Source organism: Delphinapterus leucas, chromosome 16 (assembly GCF_059928025.1).
Source record: "Delphinapterus leucas isolate spDelLeu-1000000601 "Yukka" chromosome 16, BTC_Dleu_Yukka2, whole genome shotgun sequence".
Lineage (NCBI taxonomy): Eukaryota > Metazoa > Chordata > Mammalia > Artiodactyla > Monodontidae > Delphinapterus > Delphinapterus leucas.
The window spans coordinates 53,640,324-53,660,110 of NC_143144.1; the positions used below are offsets into that span (position 1 = coordinate 53,640,324).

The 19,787-nt window shown below is 48.7% G+C and overlaps 2 protein-coding genes across 7 annotated transcripts in view; both read left to right on the forward strand.

Moving 5' to 3' along the window:
• EXOC6 (exocyst complex component 6) overlaps positions 1 to 8,332 on the forward strand; it is a 193,197-nt gene extending 184,865 nt beyond the window's left edge. For 5 of the 6 annotated variants that reach the window (XM_089897932.1, XM_022569330.3, XM_089897935.1 and 2 more), the window contains 2 exons: positions 5,878 to 5,990; positions 7,064 to 8,332. In XM_089897932.1, the coding sequence (XP_089754058.1) occupies positions 5,878 to 5,990; positions 7,064 to 7,196 (246 nt within the window). In that variant the 3' untranslated portion in view covers positions 7,197 to 8,332. Of the gene's footprint in view, positions 1 to 5,877; positions 5,991 to 7,063 lie in introns of those variants that run through there. The other variant, XM_089897937.1, reaches the window with a different exon arrangement.
• Positions 8,333 to 8,438: 106 nt separating this feature from the next.
• CYP26C1 (cytochrome P450 family 26 subfamily C member 1) lies at positions 8,439 to 17,774 on the forward strand. The gene is made up of 6 exons (XM_022569335.2): positions 8,439 to 10,248; positions 10,770 to 10,994; positions 11,485 to 11,760; positions 13,037 to 13,195; positions 15,107 to 15,436; positions 17,372 to 17,774. Exons 1-6 carry the CDS (start codon positions 10,045 to 10,047, stop codon positions 17,747 to 17,749), a joined length of 1,572 nt encoding a protein of 523 aa, XP_022425043.1. The 5' UTR covers positions 8,439 to 10,044; the 3' UTR covers positions 17,750 to 17,774.
• Positions 17,775 to 19,787: the final 2,013 nt, after the last annotated feature.

Consider the following 19,787-nt stretch of genomic DNA (forward strand, 5'->3'; position numbering starts at 1 on the left):
CTAGAGCCCATGCTCCACAACGAGAGAAGCCACTGCAGTGAGAAGCCCGTGCACTGCAACAAAGACCCCCGCTCACTGCAACTAGAGAAAGCCCACGCACAGCAACAAAGACCCAACGCAGCTAAAAATAAATAAATATATTTATTTTTAAAAAAAAGCATATAGAGCTCGTCATTTGATTTCAACATCTATTTAGAAAACAGACTTGTATTTCCCCCCATTGTGGCCAATTTAATAAGACCCATTTTTCTTGAATCCCCAGTGCCTAATTACTCATGTTTCTTCCTTAAAGCTACATTCTGGTTTAGGATTTTTGTTGTTTAAATCTCTGAAGCACTTTAGGAACCCTTGCTTTGGCTTTGTTTTTTGGCAGCAAAGGAAAAATGATCTCCTGGTTTACTTTTGGAATCTGCAAAGCAACTTTGAGGTCCCCCAGGTGGATTTAGTGTTTGGAAAGGGGAATTTGGGGGACTAAGGTTGACCCTGAGCCCCCAGGTCACTGTTCACATTTACAAAAGCAAACCTGGTATCCCCAATTGCTTTTCTCTTGAGGTTGGCTTAACTTTATTTATCTTCTGCCTTGGGTCACTGCCCCTGAGGTGCTTCAAAAGCAAAACCCAAAAGACCCAAAACAAAGAAAGCTAAACCAGATTCAAGGAAAAAATGACCTGGCACTCTGGGTTCACTTTTACAAAAGCAAAAAGTCACTTCAAGAGTTTCATAGAATGGTTTAAAGTTGGCCTAGATTCATTGTGTCATTTGTGCAAAGTGATCTCAACAGGTCTGAGACCCCAAGTTTCTTGGGTGTAGATTTGGAGTGCGACTTAGGACGAGAAGCTGTCAGCAAGCTAAATGCCTTGACACAGACTAATTCAGTGATTCTTCCGTGATTCAACTATTTTGAGGATATAAATGGACCACCCATGCAACCATTTCTTTCCTTAAGCTGAATCTTTTTGTTTGCTGGACACACACAGGGGTGGCTGAGGAAGTGAAACATACAACACACTTTAAAAAGTTGGCATAAATCCCACCTTATGTTATCAGATTAGTTATGAAGGGTGTTTTTGAATCCTTGGTGCAAAAAAAAGTTAGTTTGCTAATTTTAGGTAATCTTATGAATCATGATGAAATAGAACTGAGGCACATTATTTTGCTATTCATTTTTATATGATCCATACTTTGCTTACTTCCCTAAAGGATTTAAGGTGGAATTACTTTACTTGACTATTGGAACAAACGCATTTTTAGAACTTAATACCAATTTTCATTTTAATATGGCTGACTTTATCCTTTAATAAGTAATTGTAAAATTGCTTTTGGATAATCTAGGGGAGATTTTATTTTTGTTCATGTTTGGTCTACATCTTTGGATTTCAGGTATATGTGTTAACTACTAAATTCACCTGTTGAGACCATGTCTTACAGTTTATTTCCAAGACTGAGGGAGATTTTGTATGATTGATAACAAATGTATTATTTGTTTACTGCCATCTGAAGAAAGTAAAACTTGAGATAGAGAAGTAAGGTTTTCCATAATTTAGATTTTAATATTAAGGACATAGTACATCCTGTGAAACCTCACTGAATGTGAGAGGCAGTCCCCAAGGCAATGACTGTGTGGAGTGAAGAGGAGTGTCAGTGATTGTACCTGGTGCCACTCCAGTTTCCGCATCCCTTCCCGTCACACTCTGGCTCCAGAGCAGTCTCGTTCTTTTTAAACAATCCCAGAGACCTGGGATCATGCTTCTTGGTCAAAATAGGCATAGGTAGCAGCCTATAGAAATGGACTCAGTCCGTAAATCTGGCCAGGCATAGTGTTAGGTAGGACCCAGGAATAACGTCCTAGTCTTGTGTTACATCTTTCATGTCAGTATAACTGTACTTTAAAAAGTGAAAAGGATCTTATAATTGTTATGGATGGAGGGACACTGGTAGACCATTCAGAAATATTAGTGCTTCTTTCTCTAAGAAGATCATTTACCTCAATTAACATTAGACCCAATGCCTTATCATAAGGGTATCTATCCTCTTTATCAAGCCCCAGGGAAAGCCTGGGAAAGGTGGAAGTCAGTTGACTACATTCACTTGCCCTGGTTTGCCTGCTGGCCAACTTTGGCCTTTTTCTAGAGCTGTCTTCATAAACCAAAATTGTCTGTAGGGTGCTTATATTTTGTACTCATGAAGCCTAAGAAAAAAGCTCCTAAGTAACTTGGAATAGTGGTCTGGCATCATCAGCCAGAGAGTGATACTTCTTGAATATCTACTGAGAGGTTACGCTCTGCTGGACATACTTTATGAGTTTGCCTGCACAGCTCCGTGAAGTTTGTTTCTATTTACTTATTAAATGTGGTATTATGCATTTGAAAAATCCTTATGATGCCGAAAGCTCCGCTTCTCTGCACTGGTGTCAAATCTCAGAGACAGAGTTTTGGGTGAAGTAGAAAAGGATAGCTTTATTGCTTTGCCAGGCAAAGGGTGGGGGGGGACACAGCAGGCTCCTGCCTCAAAAAACTATGTGTCCCAACCCCAGAGAATTTGATGAAGGGTTTTATAACAGTGGTTCAAGGGTGGGGTCTCTGACAAGATTAAGGTATGTGCAGAGCCTGCCCTCCTTTCATCTGTCTCAGGTGGTCTCAGGTGGTCTCCTAATCTCAGGAGAGTCCTGCTCCCTTTAATCAGGTGGTTTCTTGGCTGCTCCTCCCTTGATTAGCAACTGTTCACATCCGCCCTTTGGAACTCAGAGAAGGTCTTGGAGGCTGGAGTCTTGCCTACAAGAATTGGGGGACAAAAAAAGACTCTTACGCCTGGGAGCCCCACAGGGCCCTGTCACACATGTGGAAATGAGAAATCAGAATATGAGATCAGCATGCTTGCTAGGCCTTATCATTCCTCTCCACCCACATCCATGTATCCTTTGGGGCATAGACACTGAAATGGTGCTCAAGTCTATAGCCACTGGATTCATGGCCTGAGAATACAGAGCAAGCAGTGTTAGCTCCTATGTAAATCAGTTTCTATCTTACTTAATATTAAATTGACAGTAGCTTCCTCATATGTTACTCTAGTTTAAGTTACTAAGATTGTGTGTGAATAGTTTTTTCTTTATAAATTCTTCATGTTAACATAAAATATTACTTGTTTCCTTATGAACTCTGCCTCCCCACTTTCCCCACTTAACAGTGTAAACTCTTTGAGGACAGGGACTTTGTCTCATTCAATACTGTATCTCTGGTGCCTAGCACAGTAGTTCGCACGTTGTAGGTGGGCAGTCGATATTTGTTGAATGAATAAGTGAATGTTATCTAGATCCTTAGCCCTTTTATCCACCTTGGCAATGCATTCCTTAACCATTAGTGTGCAAATTTATGCAGATTTCCATTGATATCTACAAGTTAACTATGCACTGTATGTATTGCTATAAAGTATTAGTGTAAATTTGAAAGCATGTGGATTAGACTTGTCTACAGATGGGCAGTTAGGTTAAATTTTGAGGTTCCTGTAATTTCTAGCAATAAGAAATTTGCATATGAGTGTCTGACCATACGTGAAAAAAGTAAGCATAATATTTCTTTATCTAGGAAAGTCTGTTTTTGTGCTGTAAAAGAACCATTTCTATACTCACAGCTGGTGTTGGTGTAGGTTTTAAATTCATTAAATGGGCTCCTCCTTTCCCACCTGGGGGTAGATCAGCCCTTATTTTAAGGCCTCTTCTTCTTCCAGGTCCCAAAGGTCATGTTGCTGTTGCCTTTGGAAAGAAAGGGAATTTGCAGCCAGTACATTATTAAGTGGTTGCTGACTGTGCGCATGCCCACACACACTTGAGCTAACACCTACGTATACCTGGGAGAGGACTCCTTCAAACTGAGGCTTTTATTTTGAATGAGGAGAATTCATTATTGAAATTTATTGGAAAAAAAAATATGTATGTATGTAAACCTTATTTCTAACTCTAAAGTTAATACATGCCCATTGTAGAATATTATGAAAATAAAGAAGATAATAAGTTACCCATAATCCCACCACACAAATTACAACTCTTCTTAACATTTTCTCAAATTTTTTTCCACTCTCTTTTGATGGGTTTTTTTGTAATTTTAGTAGTAATATTTATCATAAACTTCCCAAGCTATTTAAAATTCTATGTAAGCATCAATTTGAATAACCACATGATACTTGTCTTATAGATAGATATACCTCACTACTTAACCATTGTCTTAATACTGAGATTTAAGCTGTTTTCAGTGGGTTTTTTTTCTTCAATTTTTGATAACACAAGTAACATTTTTGAGATTAATATATTTGTTCATAAGTTTTTATCTACCTTTATTATTGTCTACTGAAGTTAGATTCCTAGAAGTAGGATTACTGAATCAAAGGGAATGGCCATTTTTATAAGGTTCTTAAATACATACTGCAAATTCACATTCCAGAGAAGTTATACTAATTTACATTTTCACTGCAGAGTATAGAAAGTAACTTTTCCTCCTTGTGAAAGAAGGGGAAAATGTACTTGTTGCTAAGCAAGAGTCAAAAATTACACAGAACTTGAAATATGTTCCCTTTTCTTTTTAAGACTGTGTTCTTTTAACATTGTCTCAGTATAGTTTCTGTACCAGTGTTTTAACTTTTGGTATGGCTGGTATGGCCTAGAATGTTGCCCGAAAGAAAATAGTGTGGCTTTTAATATTAGTAGTAAATATTTTCATTATAGAATTTTCTGCTTTGTACAAGAAAGTCTCTATTAGTAGCTGTATATTGGATGGGAAGAGTCAAACAAGTCCATTATCTTCGTAAGGAAGAGCTAGTTTCTTGTAACTTTCTTCTAACTTTCTGTAGGTTTTAACCACCCCAGAAATTTTATCCCTCTCAGAGCCAGTGGGTTGGCTCACATATCCTATGAGTAAATACAAATACTTGCTTCATTTGAAAGCAAAACCAATACACCCCTTACTTATAAAGTGAGCTAAAACAAAAAGAAAAAGTAATATAAAAACCGAAGGAGGGTAGTAAGTAAAACATTTATCTTTCTGAAACAATTCAAATGGGGATAGGAAGTTGGTTTTAAATGGCTTAAAGGGGATTAGGGTTTTAAAGTTGGATAAGGAGTTTGGTGCTTTGGTTTAGGCACTGCATTGCTTTTAAAAGATTACTTCCATATTTGACAACAATTCTAACTGGAGATTATAAAGCAAATAGTCAATTTTAAAACACTACGGAAAACAAGAAGGTTTCCTTTTTGTTGTTGTTTGTTTATACAAAATGATTGCCTAGAGTTAACAGGCTGAGTCCTGAAGGCCTCATTTCATAACACTACTGAGGATCTATCACCAGGGAGAATCCAGAAGAGGTTGTTTAATGCACTTCATTGAGATTATCTGAGCTTTTCGGTTTCAATTACTTTGGGAAAAGTCTAGGTGCAAATGACTTCTTTGAAAGGTAAACATACTTAACCTCTTTTTAGAAAAAAGGTTCAATTTAAGTTCTTTAAAATTCTTCAGTTAGTAACAGCAACCCTCATTAATTAAATTTGAGTATGAACTGAATAATGTGTAAAGATTAAATCTCTGTACCTCAGTACGTGTTAATATAATTATATAACTGTTTTCATTATTTTACAATTATTTGAAAATGCAATTAAGTATTTTATTAGAAAGGCAAGGCCTGACAATTTTAGTAATTTGAAAAGTGAAAAGATATTATACACTATGTTGGTTATAAAATATAGTTAATGAAGTTTTAAAAATGAGATTCCTTATTCTGTTGCATCTGAGAAGCAGGTCATATTAAAATGGATCAAGAGTAGCATATCCTTTATGTATTAGCTGTGGATAAACAGTCAAAAGTTGCTTTAACATTTTTCCCCATCTTCCTCAGCTCCTTGACCTGTTTATGGTTTGGGATTGGTCTACTTATCTAGCTGATTATGGTCAGCCAGCTTCTAAGTACCTTCGGGTGAATCCAAACACAGCCCTTACTCTTTTGGAGAAGTGAGTATATTCTGCAGATGTTTTTGCATACCATTTTAGCATTTTGTGATTCAGTGATAATTGAAGAACTAGAAATTTTTATCAAAAGAGAAATGTCTATATGGAACCTAAAAGTTCAGTTCATTTTAATGATCCAAACATAAGCCTCTTTCTTTCTCGCCTTCAGTGTTGTGTACTTTTATATGAGATTTGTTTATGTTGATACAGACAAAACATTTTTCCTATTGTATCCTCAATATCTGACCTAATTGGCTTTAGAAATATGTTTACTGCAGATAAGTGAGAATTGGAACTTTTTTTTTTTTTTAATACTGTAACACAGGAAAGAAAGTATTTTGTAAAACATAGTTAGGGATTGGAATGTTTGCCACCAGTGCTGTCTAGATCCTACCATGATGGGCTTGGATTCTTTACAGGTAGAGAGGTATGCGTTTCAAAAAAATTATATTTTAAAAACTGAAGTAACAGAACACTTACTGGTGCGTCTCGTCCAATTAAAAGTAAAACAAGTGTAGGTGTTACTTTTCCTTCTTTTATGTGGCAGGTTTTCTTTTCACTCTACCATATTTCATTTTAAGCATCACTATTAAAATTTTCAATTTTTGAATTAAAAGTGTATATTATTTCCCCACATTTCAAAATATCTGTGGTGTATTTGATTTGAGAGGACATAAGGAACTATTTTAAATAAATGTAAGCTTGTTTTACAATGCCATGAAACACCACTGAGGCAAACAAATTACTGCTTTAAATTTTCTAATATTATTTTTCCTTTCACCTTGTCTTGCTATGAGTGTGATTTGCAGAGTCCATAGAGGGTATGTATTTTAGCATACTTTATGGAATGATGTTAGAAAATAGTATCACGTAAGGAAACTTGCTTTAGATTTACATACTAGTATTTTGTGTGGTTGCTTTCTCTGTAATTCTATTAGTACCTATTTTCTTTGAAGTATATTTTTCAAGCATAGAATTAGTGTGAGATAATCCAGAGCATGCCAAGATACTTCACTTGTGACAGTATAGCTTTTAATTTCCTTTTACTAATCTTCTTCATTCACGTATATTCCTAGGATGAAGGATACTAGCAAAAAGAACAATATATTTGCTCAATTCAGGAAGAATGATCGAGACAAACAGAAGTTGATAGAGACAGTTGTGAAACAGCTGAGAAGTTTGGTGAATGGTATGTCCCAGCACACATAAACTTCACATTGCTTGCACTCAGTGACACCAAATCCATGGTGTCTCAACATTGATCTCTAACAGGCACTGGTCATGATACAGAAAGTTGTTTGCAGAATTCAAAAATACAGTAGAGAAAAGACACTGATGAAAGAGCTTAAACAAGAAAGAATTATAAATATCATTTGTATGGATTTTTAAATAGCTGAATAATATTTTATATATGGAAAACCTGGCATTAATTTTTTTTCACTTCTAGGGAAAAAAGGCAAAACTAATATATAAATCAGGTCAAAAATTGTCTATGAAACTGATTGTGTAAATACATTAGAAGAACTTATGCCTCTATGTATTGGTGTTTTTTCTACTTAGACTTGAATGATTTTTCTGTTTTGTTTTTTGTTTGTTTGTTTGTTTTCCAGTATCTGGTTTTGGAATGAAATTATGTCTGATCTTTCACTGTCATTTTCTGACTTTTAGCTTTAATTTTCACCTCAATATTATTTAAATAGACTAAAATTTCTAATTCTGCTGATTTCGAGGGAGGAAATATAAATCTTTAAAGGTCCCTGAAGTCAAACTTAATTGAACCCAATAAGAATTTGAATTATTTGTTCTACTTGGGTGGTTTAATTTAATCTGAATATGAAGAAAAGGAATTTGATTTTCTAAAGATGCAAGGTGTTTCTGTTCAGCAGGGTTAATATTTCTAACTATAGTGTTTGTAGCTGGCCCCATTTATTTGGTTTGGTTTGGTTTGGTTCAAGTTAGAAGGACAGAAACTAAGTGGGGCTAACCACTTCAGGTGCCGCTTGTGCTAGGAGAGATGTGTTCCTACACACAGAAGTTACCACAGGGGTCAGGTTACTTTCTTCAAAGAGCAGACCTCAGTACCGTGTCCTCACTGTGGAAACAAGCCAAACCAAATGAACTCTGGAAAACCTAAAATGAACGTACATTTTACTGTGTAAAGTACTGTGGTCCAGATGGTAATAACAATCTGATCCTTACTTCCTCTTCATTGTATTTATGCTGAATAATCCTTTTGCATTTTCAGGATTTATGCCTGTAAGAAACTTTTATTTGACTCTGTAAAATAAGTGCAAAGAATTATATGTACATTTCTTGATTTTGTGATTAAATATTAAAAAGGTTGAGCAAGTTGTTGGAAATTCAATGATACTGCATCTATTTAGAGCTTCCTGACTTAAAACAACTGCTTTCTTCAGAAGGGCTATTATTCCCTAGTTATTGGAATGGGAGTGTCACCAAAACAAAGAAAATAAGCACTTATTCCCTTGACCGTCTCTTATCCTAAAGTATTTAACGTTTTAAAAAATATTACATGGAAAATATGGTAATTCCAGGGACAATACAATCTGGAAGTTACCAGAGAAGGCGTGAGCTGCTAGTTCTCTTTGAGGACTGGAATGTAGTGACCCTCCAGTGCCTTACCCAGCTCTCCAGGTCACCAGGGACGTCTCCCGGCTTGGGATGAGGCGTCACCAGATTCGGAGAGACGCCTCCTTTGTACTGCTTGGAGCAGACCACTGTGGGTCCTCAGCGGTGATGGTCTTGAGGAGTTCGCTTTACTGTTCGCAGGAAAACAAGCACCCTGCACACACACACACCCCGCACCCCTCGGGTTGCGCTGTAGGGACTGGGACGCCCGAGTCCTGGGGCATTTCGGGTCCCACAAAAAGCCCCAAGAAGCAATCATGTAGACTGATGGGGTGGGAAGGATACGAAGCGGGAGGGGACAGTGAATTTGGTCCTCGAGTCCCGAAAGGCGCCGGGGGATATCTGCTCCTCGTGGGATTAGGGGGTCTCTGTGAAGCTTTGAGAAGCAGTGACACTACCATCTTTTGAAGGATTCTGGAAGTGGTAGATCAGAGACCTCGGAGGGGTGGGGATGTCGAGATTCTCAACCCCGGCCATCAGGGCTTGCGATGCCAAGGTAGGCATCGAAGACCGCAGTTTCCCTGAAACAGAAGCAGAGCAAAGGGGAGAACCCCCAGCCCTTTAGGCTTGGAGTGCCGGGAGGGGACGGGGCACTTGGAAGTTCGAGGGTGGGGATCCCAGAGAGAGCCCGCATTAGCTCCGTGCGCTTGGTCAGTCCACCCTCCGAGCTCCTGCTGGGAGCCGGGAGGTTCTTGGCGCGAAACTGCAGGCCCCGCCCGAGGATCTGCGCGGGGCACGGCCCCCGGCTTAGCCGTAGCGCCGCAGCGGCTGCCACTCCCCACTCCAACCCCTCGGAGAACGCGCCGCTGCCCACCGCCTCCAATCATTACTCTGCGTGGAGCGCTTTAAATATGCAGAGGCGGGTCACGTCGTGTGAATCGGTATCAATCCGTAGGGAGGGAGCCAATATCTATATAAATGTGGCCTGGGTGGGCCGAAAAGGGTTAAAAGGCTGGAGAAGAGAGAGGTGGGCGGGGGTCTACAGTCCGGGTGCGCGCAGCCCTGGTTGGCAACACCGGTGAGTTGCTCCTTTCTTTGCCCTCCTTCGCTGCTTCTATCGAAGGAGTGCTGACCAGGGGAGGTGGGAGGTGGGAGGTTCGAGCGGTCCCCAGGCAGCCGGCGCCCACGCAAGGGGGTTGCGTTTTGGCCCGGGAGCCGTCGGACTCCGGGAAAAGTCCTGAGCGCGCGGGTCTCGATGAAGGCACGTTCCCTAAGGGCGCGTGGTCACTGCTGCCCTCCGCTGCCCGTCTGCTTTTAGAGCGAAGTCCTTGTCCGAGGTTGTAAATCTCGGTTTTGGTCCCCAAGCCCCAGGCCCTTTCCGGACAGAACAGGTGAACACTGCGCGCTGCCGGCGCCGCAGTTCCTGCGCCTCCTGCGCTCGGAGTGGCCTGGTCCCGGCAGGCTCGCCATGCTCCCCTGGGGGCTGAGCTGCCTGTCGGTGCTGGGGGCGGCGGGCACCGCTCTCCTGTGCGCGGGCCTGCTGCTCAGCCTGGCCCAGCACCTCTGGACCCTCCGCTGGACGCTGAGCCGGGACCGAGCCTCTGCCCTGCCCCTGCCCAAAGGTTCCATGGGCTGGCCCTTCTTCGGGGAAACGCTGCATTGGTTAGTTCAGGTGAGCAGTTCGTCGTTTCCGCACCCCAATATGGCCCCTTCTTCCCTATCCCCCACTGGTTCTCAATGTTCCCAGGGTTCGTAGCCAGCCTCTTCCTGTCGCCCAGGGCCCCAGGGAGCATACACGGCCCTGACCTTTGCCCAGCTGCTCCCTCGAAGGGACCATATGTCACTGGCGTACTCTCCAACGCAACTTAAGTACCGACAAAACGCGGGGGTGCACAGAGGGGTTCCAGGACCCTATGTCCTGCCACCATAGAATCAGGAGTCAGGAGCAAGTCTCAGCAGTGAGCCCTATGGCGCTCGTGTCCCCATTCTGAGTCTCAGTTTCCTCATCTCACCAATGGGAACAGGAGCAGATACATTACCGTAGGGTAGTCACGAGGCCCATTTGAGACTGTTTGTAAAGAGTAAGGCGCCAGCCTAGAGCAGGAGGTTTTTATCAAGCGGCAGTTGGGAGGCCTGGGCTAGATCCTCAGCTGAGGCCCAGCGGCCCCATCCCTCTTCGCTCCTGGCTCGCAGGGCTCGCGCTTCCACAGCTCCCGCCGGGAGCGCTACGGGACAGTGTTCAAGACGCACCTGCTGGGCAGGCCGGTGATCCGCGTGAGCGGCGCCGAGAACGTGCGCACAATCTTGCTGGGCGAGCACCGCCTTGTGCGCAGCCAGTGGCCGCAGAGCGCGCACATCCTACTGGGCTCGCACACACTGCTCGGCGCGGTTGGCGAGCCGCACCGGCAGCGGCGCAAGGTGAGCCTAAAACAGAAGGTGCCGTCGGGACGTCAGACCCGCGGTTTCAGAGAACCTACTGTGGGCCAGGCCGGGGTGAGGTGTTAGGGGTACACTGTGAACCTGGCCAGGGCCCCTGACTAACAAGTGGGTGCCACTGGGCCAGTCCCTTACCTTCTCCGGCTTTGGTTTATAAGGCCAGGACTGGGAATTAAAGGTCCTTTCACCTTCGATCTTATGCGATTCTGATACCAGAAGCGCTGGAAATGCAAACTTAGAGAGGGTTAGCGACGACTTCCTGGAGGAGGTGGCCCCTGTAGCCTGGATGGATGGGAGGGACTGTGTACATCAGAAAAGAACTAGAGGGAATGGCGAGAGCAAAACCCAACACATTTGGGTCCGGGTCTCTTAGAAGGGGAGACAGGCCGAAATTGGCCTTTTGGCTCCTATGGAGTCGTGGAGCAGAGGGAGCCGGACGGCTGCCAGGGCTGACCCCGCGCACTCCCCACAGATCCTGGCGCGAGTGTTTAACCGCGCGGCGCTGGAGCGCTACGTGCCTCGCCTGCAGGGGGCGCTGCGGCGTGAGGTGCGCTCCTGGTGCGCGACCCGCGGGCCGGTCGCTGTCTATGAGGCCGCCAAAGCGCTCACCTTTCGCATGGCTGCGCGCATCCTACTGGGGCTGCGGCTAGACGAGGCGCAGTGCTCGGAGCTGGCCCGGACCTTCGAGCAGTTCGTGGAGAACCTCTTCTCGCTGCCCCTAGATGTGCCCTTCAGTGGCCTGCGCAAGGTACTGCCGCCCCTCCCCAAACCTTCCTTTTGGGGCTCCCTCGGTGTGCCACAGGCGTCACCTCTGCTGGGAGATGGAGGCTCTGCACAGTGTGGGGAGGCGGCGTGGTGTGGCGGTGGGCGTCGGGGCTGGCCTCTGTCCTGACTCGCTGTGTGACCCACGGCGGGCCACCCACCGTCTCTGGGTCACGCCTGAGGAATGGGCTCCAGCCCCAGCAGCCGCCGGCTTCCCCGACGTTGGGTCTTGGTGGCGGGCGCCCAGCCAGTCGAATGGATGGGAGCACTAGGGCCGCAGACACGCCCCCCGCCCCGACCCAGCCCGGCGCCAGCTGGAGAGGGGTGGGTACCGGCTCCCTGCCTGCGGCCCCAGGCCCGCTAGTTTCCGGATCAGAGAACCATGGCCTCTTCAAACTTCAGAGCGATGGGCTGGGCCCAGAGAGCAACCGAACTGGGGCTTCTTATTGTGCTGATGCCCTGGTTTTCAGTCACCTGAATAAAATTAATAGTTATGTATAAACGTATATGCTATACGCGCTGATTGCCTTGGGTACATTTTCTGATTTAATCCTCTCAGTCTGCAAAATATTCTTATTTTATTGATGAAGAAGCTGAAGCTCAGAGACGTTAAATGACTTACCCAAGATCACACAGCTAGTAGGGAGGGGGGCAGGATTTGAACCCCATCTCCCCTGACTAAAAAGCCCAAGTGCTCAAAATGCTTCTCCAGGCAGACGCTTTCGCTGTGCTTGCTCCCTGAACTCTGGAGGGCCACCCCAGCCCTCTTGCCTACCCCTCGCAAAGGCTAAATGTTTAGACTTCCAATAGTGTCTTTTAAGCCAGAGCTTTCCTGAGCGCATCAAGGTGTCCCTTCCTCTCTGCACTGGTGCCCACTGCCCCTGCCTGAGCCTTGTGCAGGGAAAGGACAATGGACTGACTCCCTGGCAGGGTTCTGTGCCAGACATGGACACTTGACAGCTGTGTGACTCTGGATAATGGCTTGACCTCGCTGAGCCTCAGCATCCTCCCATCAGGAGGACAGTAACTGTTTGCCTTGCCCCAAAGGGGGCTTGTGATCAAGAGAGAATGGTGTGTGGGGACAAATTCATAAGTATTTATTGAGCCCCTTCTATGTGCCAGGCATGGAACTAAGCTGGGAAACTTTTAACACCAGGATCTCAGCAGAGCCAGACCAACACTGGGAAGATTTTGGGGGTAGGTGTCCAGGGCTGGTCCCCTCAGCCTTCCTGCCCCACCTCCCTTCTCTCCCTGCACAACAGGGCATCCGGGCACGGGACCAGCTGCATCGGCACCTGGAGGAGGCCATTGCAGAGAAGCTTCATGAAGACAAGGCTGCTGCGGAGCCAGGCGATGCCCTCGACGGGATCATACACAGCACTAGGGAGCTGGGCCATGAGCTCTCAGTGCAGGAGCTGAAGGTGGGTGGCGGGAGATTTCTCCTCCCCTCTTTTGCATTTCTAGCAGGTCTCTACACACATGCTGCATCCCTGGAGCAATGGAGCTACATCCTGTTTGGGCCCACTTTGAGCCACAGGCACTCCTCAGGGCGAGGGGAAAGAGGAGACCTGGGTTCCACTTATGGCTCAGCTGCACCCACTATCTCTGTGGCCTTGGGCCAGTCACCATCCCTTTCAGAGGAGAGTCCATGGCATGAATCCTAGGCCCTCCCTTACCGATTCTGGCAGCAAACAGCTCTCCCCCTCCCCCACTTCTCTGTCACTCCATGCCTTTGCCTCTGCTGTCCCCCTGCCTATGAAGCGCTCTTCACCCCTTTTCTCTACAAACCCTAAGGGTTCAGGGCTAAATTCCACAGTCTCCTTGAAGCTCCCCTCTTCCTCCCCAAATCTACACTTCCATGAGCCACCTTGGCACCTGGCACCTCTCTACCTGTCTGTTTTGCCACTGCAGAATCTCCTGGAGAATTAGAACCCCTCCCCATGTATGCATAGTGCACATACAGTGGAGGTAAGGAGGGAAGCTTTGGAGTGGTCCCTGGACCCACCTGCTCGAGAACCCAAAAAGGAGTGGAGAGGTTGGGGGGCAGGGAAGTTAGAAATGGGAACACCTCAAGCCTTCCATAAGCAACTCCCATCCTTTCTCGGGGCCTCAATTTCCCACTTTACACTAGCCAGCCACTGAAGGGTGGGGCTCACTCAGCCTGAGTTTCTTCTCCGAGAATGGGACTAATAATCTCTTTCCTGACTCCTGGGTGGTTGTGAAGTCTGGAAGAGTCAAAGGAGTTAGAAACAGATGAGCAGGGGGCTCTTGAGTCATGGGGGAGCCAGTGGATAGGAGCAGTTCTGGGCTGGGAAGGGGAGTAGTATGGAAAGAAGTGGATGGTCCCTCAGCCTTGGCAGGGCTGGGGAGCTGGTGACAACACCCTCCAGGTTCTCAGGAAGGGACCCACTGGCCAGAAATCTTCAGTTCTGGCTGGCCAGGGAGGACCTTGGAGCCCCAAGGTCTCTGTCCCAGCTCCCCATCTTGTGCAGGGCAGGCAGTTAGCCTTGGATCAGGTCATTCATTCCACACATATTATTATCTACCTATTCAGTGCCAGGCTCCATGCTGGGCCTGGGGATACAGCAGTGAGCAAACTATAGCCCTTGCCCTCGAGGTGCGAGACGGGAGGGGTACATATTCATCCTATAATAACATCAATCAGTGTGTAAACACAAACTGGGTGCTGCAAGGAAGGAAGACAGCACACGGGGAGTTGGGAGGGCAGAGGCAGGCAGTGCACACCAGGAAGAGGTTTAGTCACTGGGACCACCGCTAAGCAGGAGGAGCACGATGCTTGCGTTGGTGGGGGGCTGGCGCTGCTGCTGCGGGTGCCTTGGTCAGTTCCACTGCCGTTACTGTCAGGGCGCCCAGCTGGGGTTGTCAGCAGCGCTGTAGGCAGCACTGCATGGTTAAGAGCGCTGGACTCCCAGCTCGGCTACTGGGACTGGTGACGGCAGGGACCTCGAGCACCTCTCAGAGCCTCAGTAAAACGGGCATTGTGCCGCACAGGATCGGGGTGAGTATCGAATGAGTTAATACACGTAAAGCGCTAAGAACAGTACACAAAAAAAGTTCCTGGCATTATCTTTGGGAACCTCCCACGGCAAGTGGATAGATCCTCCTCTTGCTCGTTGCTATCTGTGACTTCCCCAAGTGTCGGACTTGGGATTCAATCGACTCCAGGACCTGCACAGGTAGCCGCGCCACGGGAGCACCCGGCGCTCTGGCCTGTGCGCAACGGCAAATATGGGGCCCCTGCGCCTCAGTTAGGGGGCCACGAGGCCGAGGCCCGGCTAATGGAGACTCAGCGCTCCCGGGCTGTCTTGCAGGAGTCAGCTGTGGAGCTCCTCTTCGCCGCCTTCTTCACCACGGCCAGTGCCAGCACGTCCCTCGTCCTGCTACTCCTGCAGCACCCGGCGGCCATCGCCGAGATCCGGCAGGAGCTGGCGGCGCAGGGGCTGGGGCGCGCGTGCGGCTGCGTGCCGGCGGCCTCAGGGGGCGGCGCTGGGCCCCCGGCCAACTGCGGCTGCGAGCCCGACCTCAGCCTGGCGGCGCTCGGCCGCCTGCGCTACGTCGGCTGCGTGGTCAAGGAGGTGCTGCGCCTCCTGCCGCCCGTGTCCGGGGGCTACCGGACAGCCCTGCGCACCTTCGAGCTCGACGTAAGTGCGCCGCGCCGCCCGCCCCGCCCCTGCCGCCGGCCGCGGGAAGGTGGGGTAGGGGTTAGGACCGAGCTGTCTACTCTTCCCCTCTCCGGCCCTCCGCTTTCCCTCCTGGAAAATGGGCTGAATCCTCTTCCATTTCCCGGGAACCACGGTTGAGGGAGCAAAGCAAGGTTAGGGACCCCGTACACTTCAGCTTTTGGCAGTGGTCCGGGTGAATCAGTTAGAGCCGAGTTTTAGAATAAAGACATCCTTTTCTCCGCCCAGCACCCGCTTTTCAGCCAGTGAGGCTGGGTGGAGCACAAAGAGAGACCCTCACTATGTCCCGTACCCCATTTATCTGGCTCCCTCACAAGAAAAAGGGATTAATCATTGTTACCAGTCCAGGCCCCCGGCTGAGGCCGGATTCCAGGGAAGCGGGCTAATTAAAGTATGGGGTATGATCAGGTTGGCATGAGCTGGACAATGAAAGTTAAGGTCTAGGACTGGCTCCATCTCTTTATGACCCTGGGCAGTTTCCTTCTCACTCTGGGCCTCAGTTTACTCTCTGGAAGGAAGCTGTCTTGGTCCCTTCCAGCTTTGACTCCAGGTGGGGCCCGGCTGTGCTTCGCAGTGGCAGCATCGGGGGAGGGGAGCCCTAGCGCGGCTAAACTGAAAGTGTTTGCCTGAATGGCTGCCCCTGCATCCCCCCTACCACCAGCCCAGTCTCTGGGCAGCTCCAGGCAGAGTGGGCACCTCCTTCCCTGACCCTTACTTTAAGCTAAACAGCAAATGTCCCTAGTGCATTGCATACCAGGATTTGAGAACCCCTAAGGGAATGGGATTGTGCCCCTGAGTTGCTGTCATGGAAAGAAAGGGGTTCAGAGCCAGCAACTTCATCACAAACTGGTGTGAAGAAGAGACTGATCTCTAGCTGAATGAAACCAAAACATTTTGGGAGCTGGCATTTGAACTGGAACAGTGACGGGTTAGGATGGGGACAGCACATCACTGGGAGGGGGGGAGGGGATGGCCCAGACAAAGGTAGGTGGATTAGTGAGGGGTTTAGAAGTGTCGTGGATGCTGAACCTTGGAATTCAGACGTCATGCAGGCGCTGGGGTGCAAGACCTCAGAGAAACCGCAGGAGAAGGGCACTGGACCACCAGGGTGAATAGAGGCAGGGGTCTTAGCCATCCTCCAGGTTCCAGATGGGAAAACAGGCCTAGAGAGGAGAGGGAGAGCGCCTTGGTGATTCCAAGATCTGTTTGCCTGTGAGAGCCTCCTGAAGCTGTTCAGGCGAGGGAAGCAGGATGCTCGGGGCTGGAAGACATCTCAAAAGTGGATTAGCTGAAAAAGTTGGAGGTGAGCAAAGGGAACATGAAAGCTGCCTTCCAACAATTTAATTGTCATGTGCACCTTTTTAGAGTGTGGCTGCCTGATCTGAACATTACTGTACAGCTGATGGGTGGTGAGGACAGAGAGGCAGTTTTCAGTTGAGTCCCAAGAAGAGCTGTAAAATTGAGATGACCATAAAGGAGCTGTCGTTGGCATTGTTCTGACCCAGGCAACTGGTGGGTGCAGGACTAGAATTTAGGTCTCCCGATCTAACGTGAGAACAAAAAAGACAAAAACAAAACAGTGAAACAAATAATAGAGCACATATACTGACCACTAATATATATGGCCAGACCCGTTATTTGAATCCTCACAACAAGATGGGCATTTTGTTCTCACTTTATCAGTTAAGAAACTGAGGCTCAGAGATTGAGCATTTAGCCCATCGTCACACAGCTCACCGGGGAAGGAGCTGATATGGGTATGCAGAGCGGTAGCTTCCGGGTTAGACGCGCCTCCCTGCTTGTTTTCGGAAGCCTGTTATACCCCAGGTGGAGGATCGGTTCGGGCTGGGTTTCCGGGTGCCTCGTGGTCAGGCGGGTCTCCTCACCTCCCCGCAGGGCTACCAAATACCCAAGGGCTGGAACGTGATGTACAGCATCCGGGACACGCACGAGACGGCCGCGGTGTACCGCAGCCCGCCTGAGGGCTTCGACCCAGAGCGCTTCGGCACTGAGGGCGAGGATGCGCGGGGCGCCGCCGGCCGCTTCCATTATATTCCGTTCGGCGGCGGTGCGCGCAGCTGTCTCGGCCAGGAGCTGGCGCAGACTGTGCTCCAGCTGCTCGCGGTGGAGCTGGTGCGCACGGCGCGCTGGGAGCTGGCCACGCCTGCCTTCCCCGCCATGCAGACCGTGCCCATCGTGCACCCGGTGGACGGTCTTCGGCTCTTTTTCCACCCGCTTGCGCCTTCGGCTGCGCAGGATGGGCGACGCCTCTGACCCGCTGCGCCGCGGAACCTGACTTGGCCAGTGGCAGCGGAGCACTTGCGGAGCCGCCCATCTGCCTTTCCCCAGTACCGGGTCGGGCGCACTCTCTAGTTCACCAAACGGTTACTGAATGCGGCTCTGTGCCAGACTCTGCGGGAGGAGACGCGTGAGCCACCGCCACCGCACTGGAGAAGTGCCCTGGCCAGTGGGAAGGTGCCTCCTGCCCTCCGCACGCACCCTGAGGAAGGAAAGGTGGTGGGCCAAGTCTTTTAAGCCCTTCCCAGGATTTCGAAGCAGGGATGGAGGGAACATCTCCACTAGAAGCCAAGCCCGGGAGGAGGCATGGATTGCAGGGCCGTGGGGAGGCTTGCTAGGGGAGGATTGGGCCGTAGAACAATGCGGGACCTGCAACGGTCGCGAGGAAGAGGGGACGCCGGGAGCGCATCTCTGGCCTGGCTTTGGGCCATAGGAAGACACCGAGAAGGCGCCCGACGGAAGGCCTTCAGGCAGCTGGCCTCCGCCAGGTGCGCCCTAGCCACTCTGCAGGTCTCGGCAGAAACCCAGAACGGTGGGCGCTTCCAGGGCTCTAAACAGGCTCAACACTGCCGGATTCTGCTGGCGATTTCTTAAAAGAAAAACTCCTAGTTCAAGAACACGGTTAATCTTTCCATTTATACAAGGGAGAATAGGCAAACGAGAGGACTCTTTAAGGCTGGATTATTTTCGTGGGAGATTGAGACATAAAGACGTTCGAGGTATTTGTACCCAAAACAGAAAGGCCAAGAAATAGTTTCCTGGCAATAGTTGGGTGAGGGGGCTACAGCTTAGCTGGGCAGCTGCTCCCTGGTGGGAAAGTGGGATGAGGGGGGAGGGAGACTCAGGAAAGACACCCCCCCCTTCCCCCAGAAGGACCTACCCTGCATATATCCAGAGAGAGACTAGGAACTGGGGCAGCCTGGGGTCCAGGCTGCTGGAACTTCTCTCTTGAGCATAGCTCCAGGGAGCTGGGCTGTGAATTATCTCCAGGGTAGTTGGCTGCAGGGACATCCTGGTTTACCGCTTCAACCACCTTTATTACAGGGGTGAAACTGAGGCGAGAGACTGGACCACTCAGCCAGTGCTCTCCTCCACCCCCATCACTTACTCCCTGCTCCAGCTTCCAGGCCTGTGGCTGCTGCGAAGCTCTTGGCCTTTTACCCTTTCAACGCGATCCCTAGATTGGCCTAAGGACTCTCTGGACCTTTCCAACACAGAAGTTCCCAACAGTGTTTAAATCTAAACCAAGAGCCTCTGGCGTCATTATTCCTAACAGCTCACTGTAACCTGCCACCCACCTTCGGACAGGCTGGGGGCAGTTGGACATGATGGGTGAGTCAGGAAAGTTGCCGCCAAGGCCTGAGCTGACCCCTTAATGAACCAGAAGAAAGCTGGTGCCCTCCTGACCTTACGCTTAAGGTGGATCCTGGGGCCAGAAGGGACGGGGGAAGCAGCAGACACAGGCAGGGTCGGTAGCTCAGTGCAGCGGGCCCTTCCGAGCTCGGCTGACACCGCCATAACCCCCTCCAGGGCAATTCATCACCCACTGCTGACCACAGGCCCTGGCGCCAGGCCATGGGATCTGCAGGCAGGTGACAGAGCCACAGAGCCGGCAAGAAGTGGCGGATCTGGGGGCCTGCCCTCAGGGCGCTCCTGAGGCTGCAGAGACAACATCTTGGCCTGAGAAACTCCACTAGGCTGAGGTGGTGGGAGGACCAGGGCTTGGGGCTGAATCTGACTTGGGGAGAGAGACTGGGGGAGGGGGCTCTCAGAAGCCCAGACTTGGCTGGTTCCAAGAGGCCTGGTTTACCTGCTGGTGGTCTGAACTAACTATAAGCCCCTGTAGGGGCAGCTCCAATTTTGCTCTAATTTCCCGTTGACACTCCATTCTCAGTAATTTCCAAGAAAATCTGAGCTCTTGCTTTAGTAGCTCTTGATTCTCTGAGGAAGGAGCAGATGTGGTTCTTGCCCTCCTGGACTTGGCGTGCTCACCAAGGAGGTAGACAGTAAATAA

Coding starts and splice junctions, on each gene's coding strand:
- CYP26C1 (XM_022569335.2), top strand. CDS start 10,045: ATGCTCCCCTGGGGGCTGAGCTGCCTGTCGGTGCTGGGGGCGGCGGGC. Junction 10,995..11,484: donor CGCACCGGCAGCGGCGCAAG/GTGAGCCTAAAA, acceptor CACTCCCCACAG/ATCCTGGCGCGAGTGTTTAA. Junction 11,761..13,036: donor CCTTCAGTGGCCTGCGCAAG/GTACTGCCGCCC, acceptor CCTGCACAACAG/GGCATCCGGGCACGGGACCA.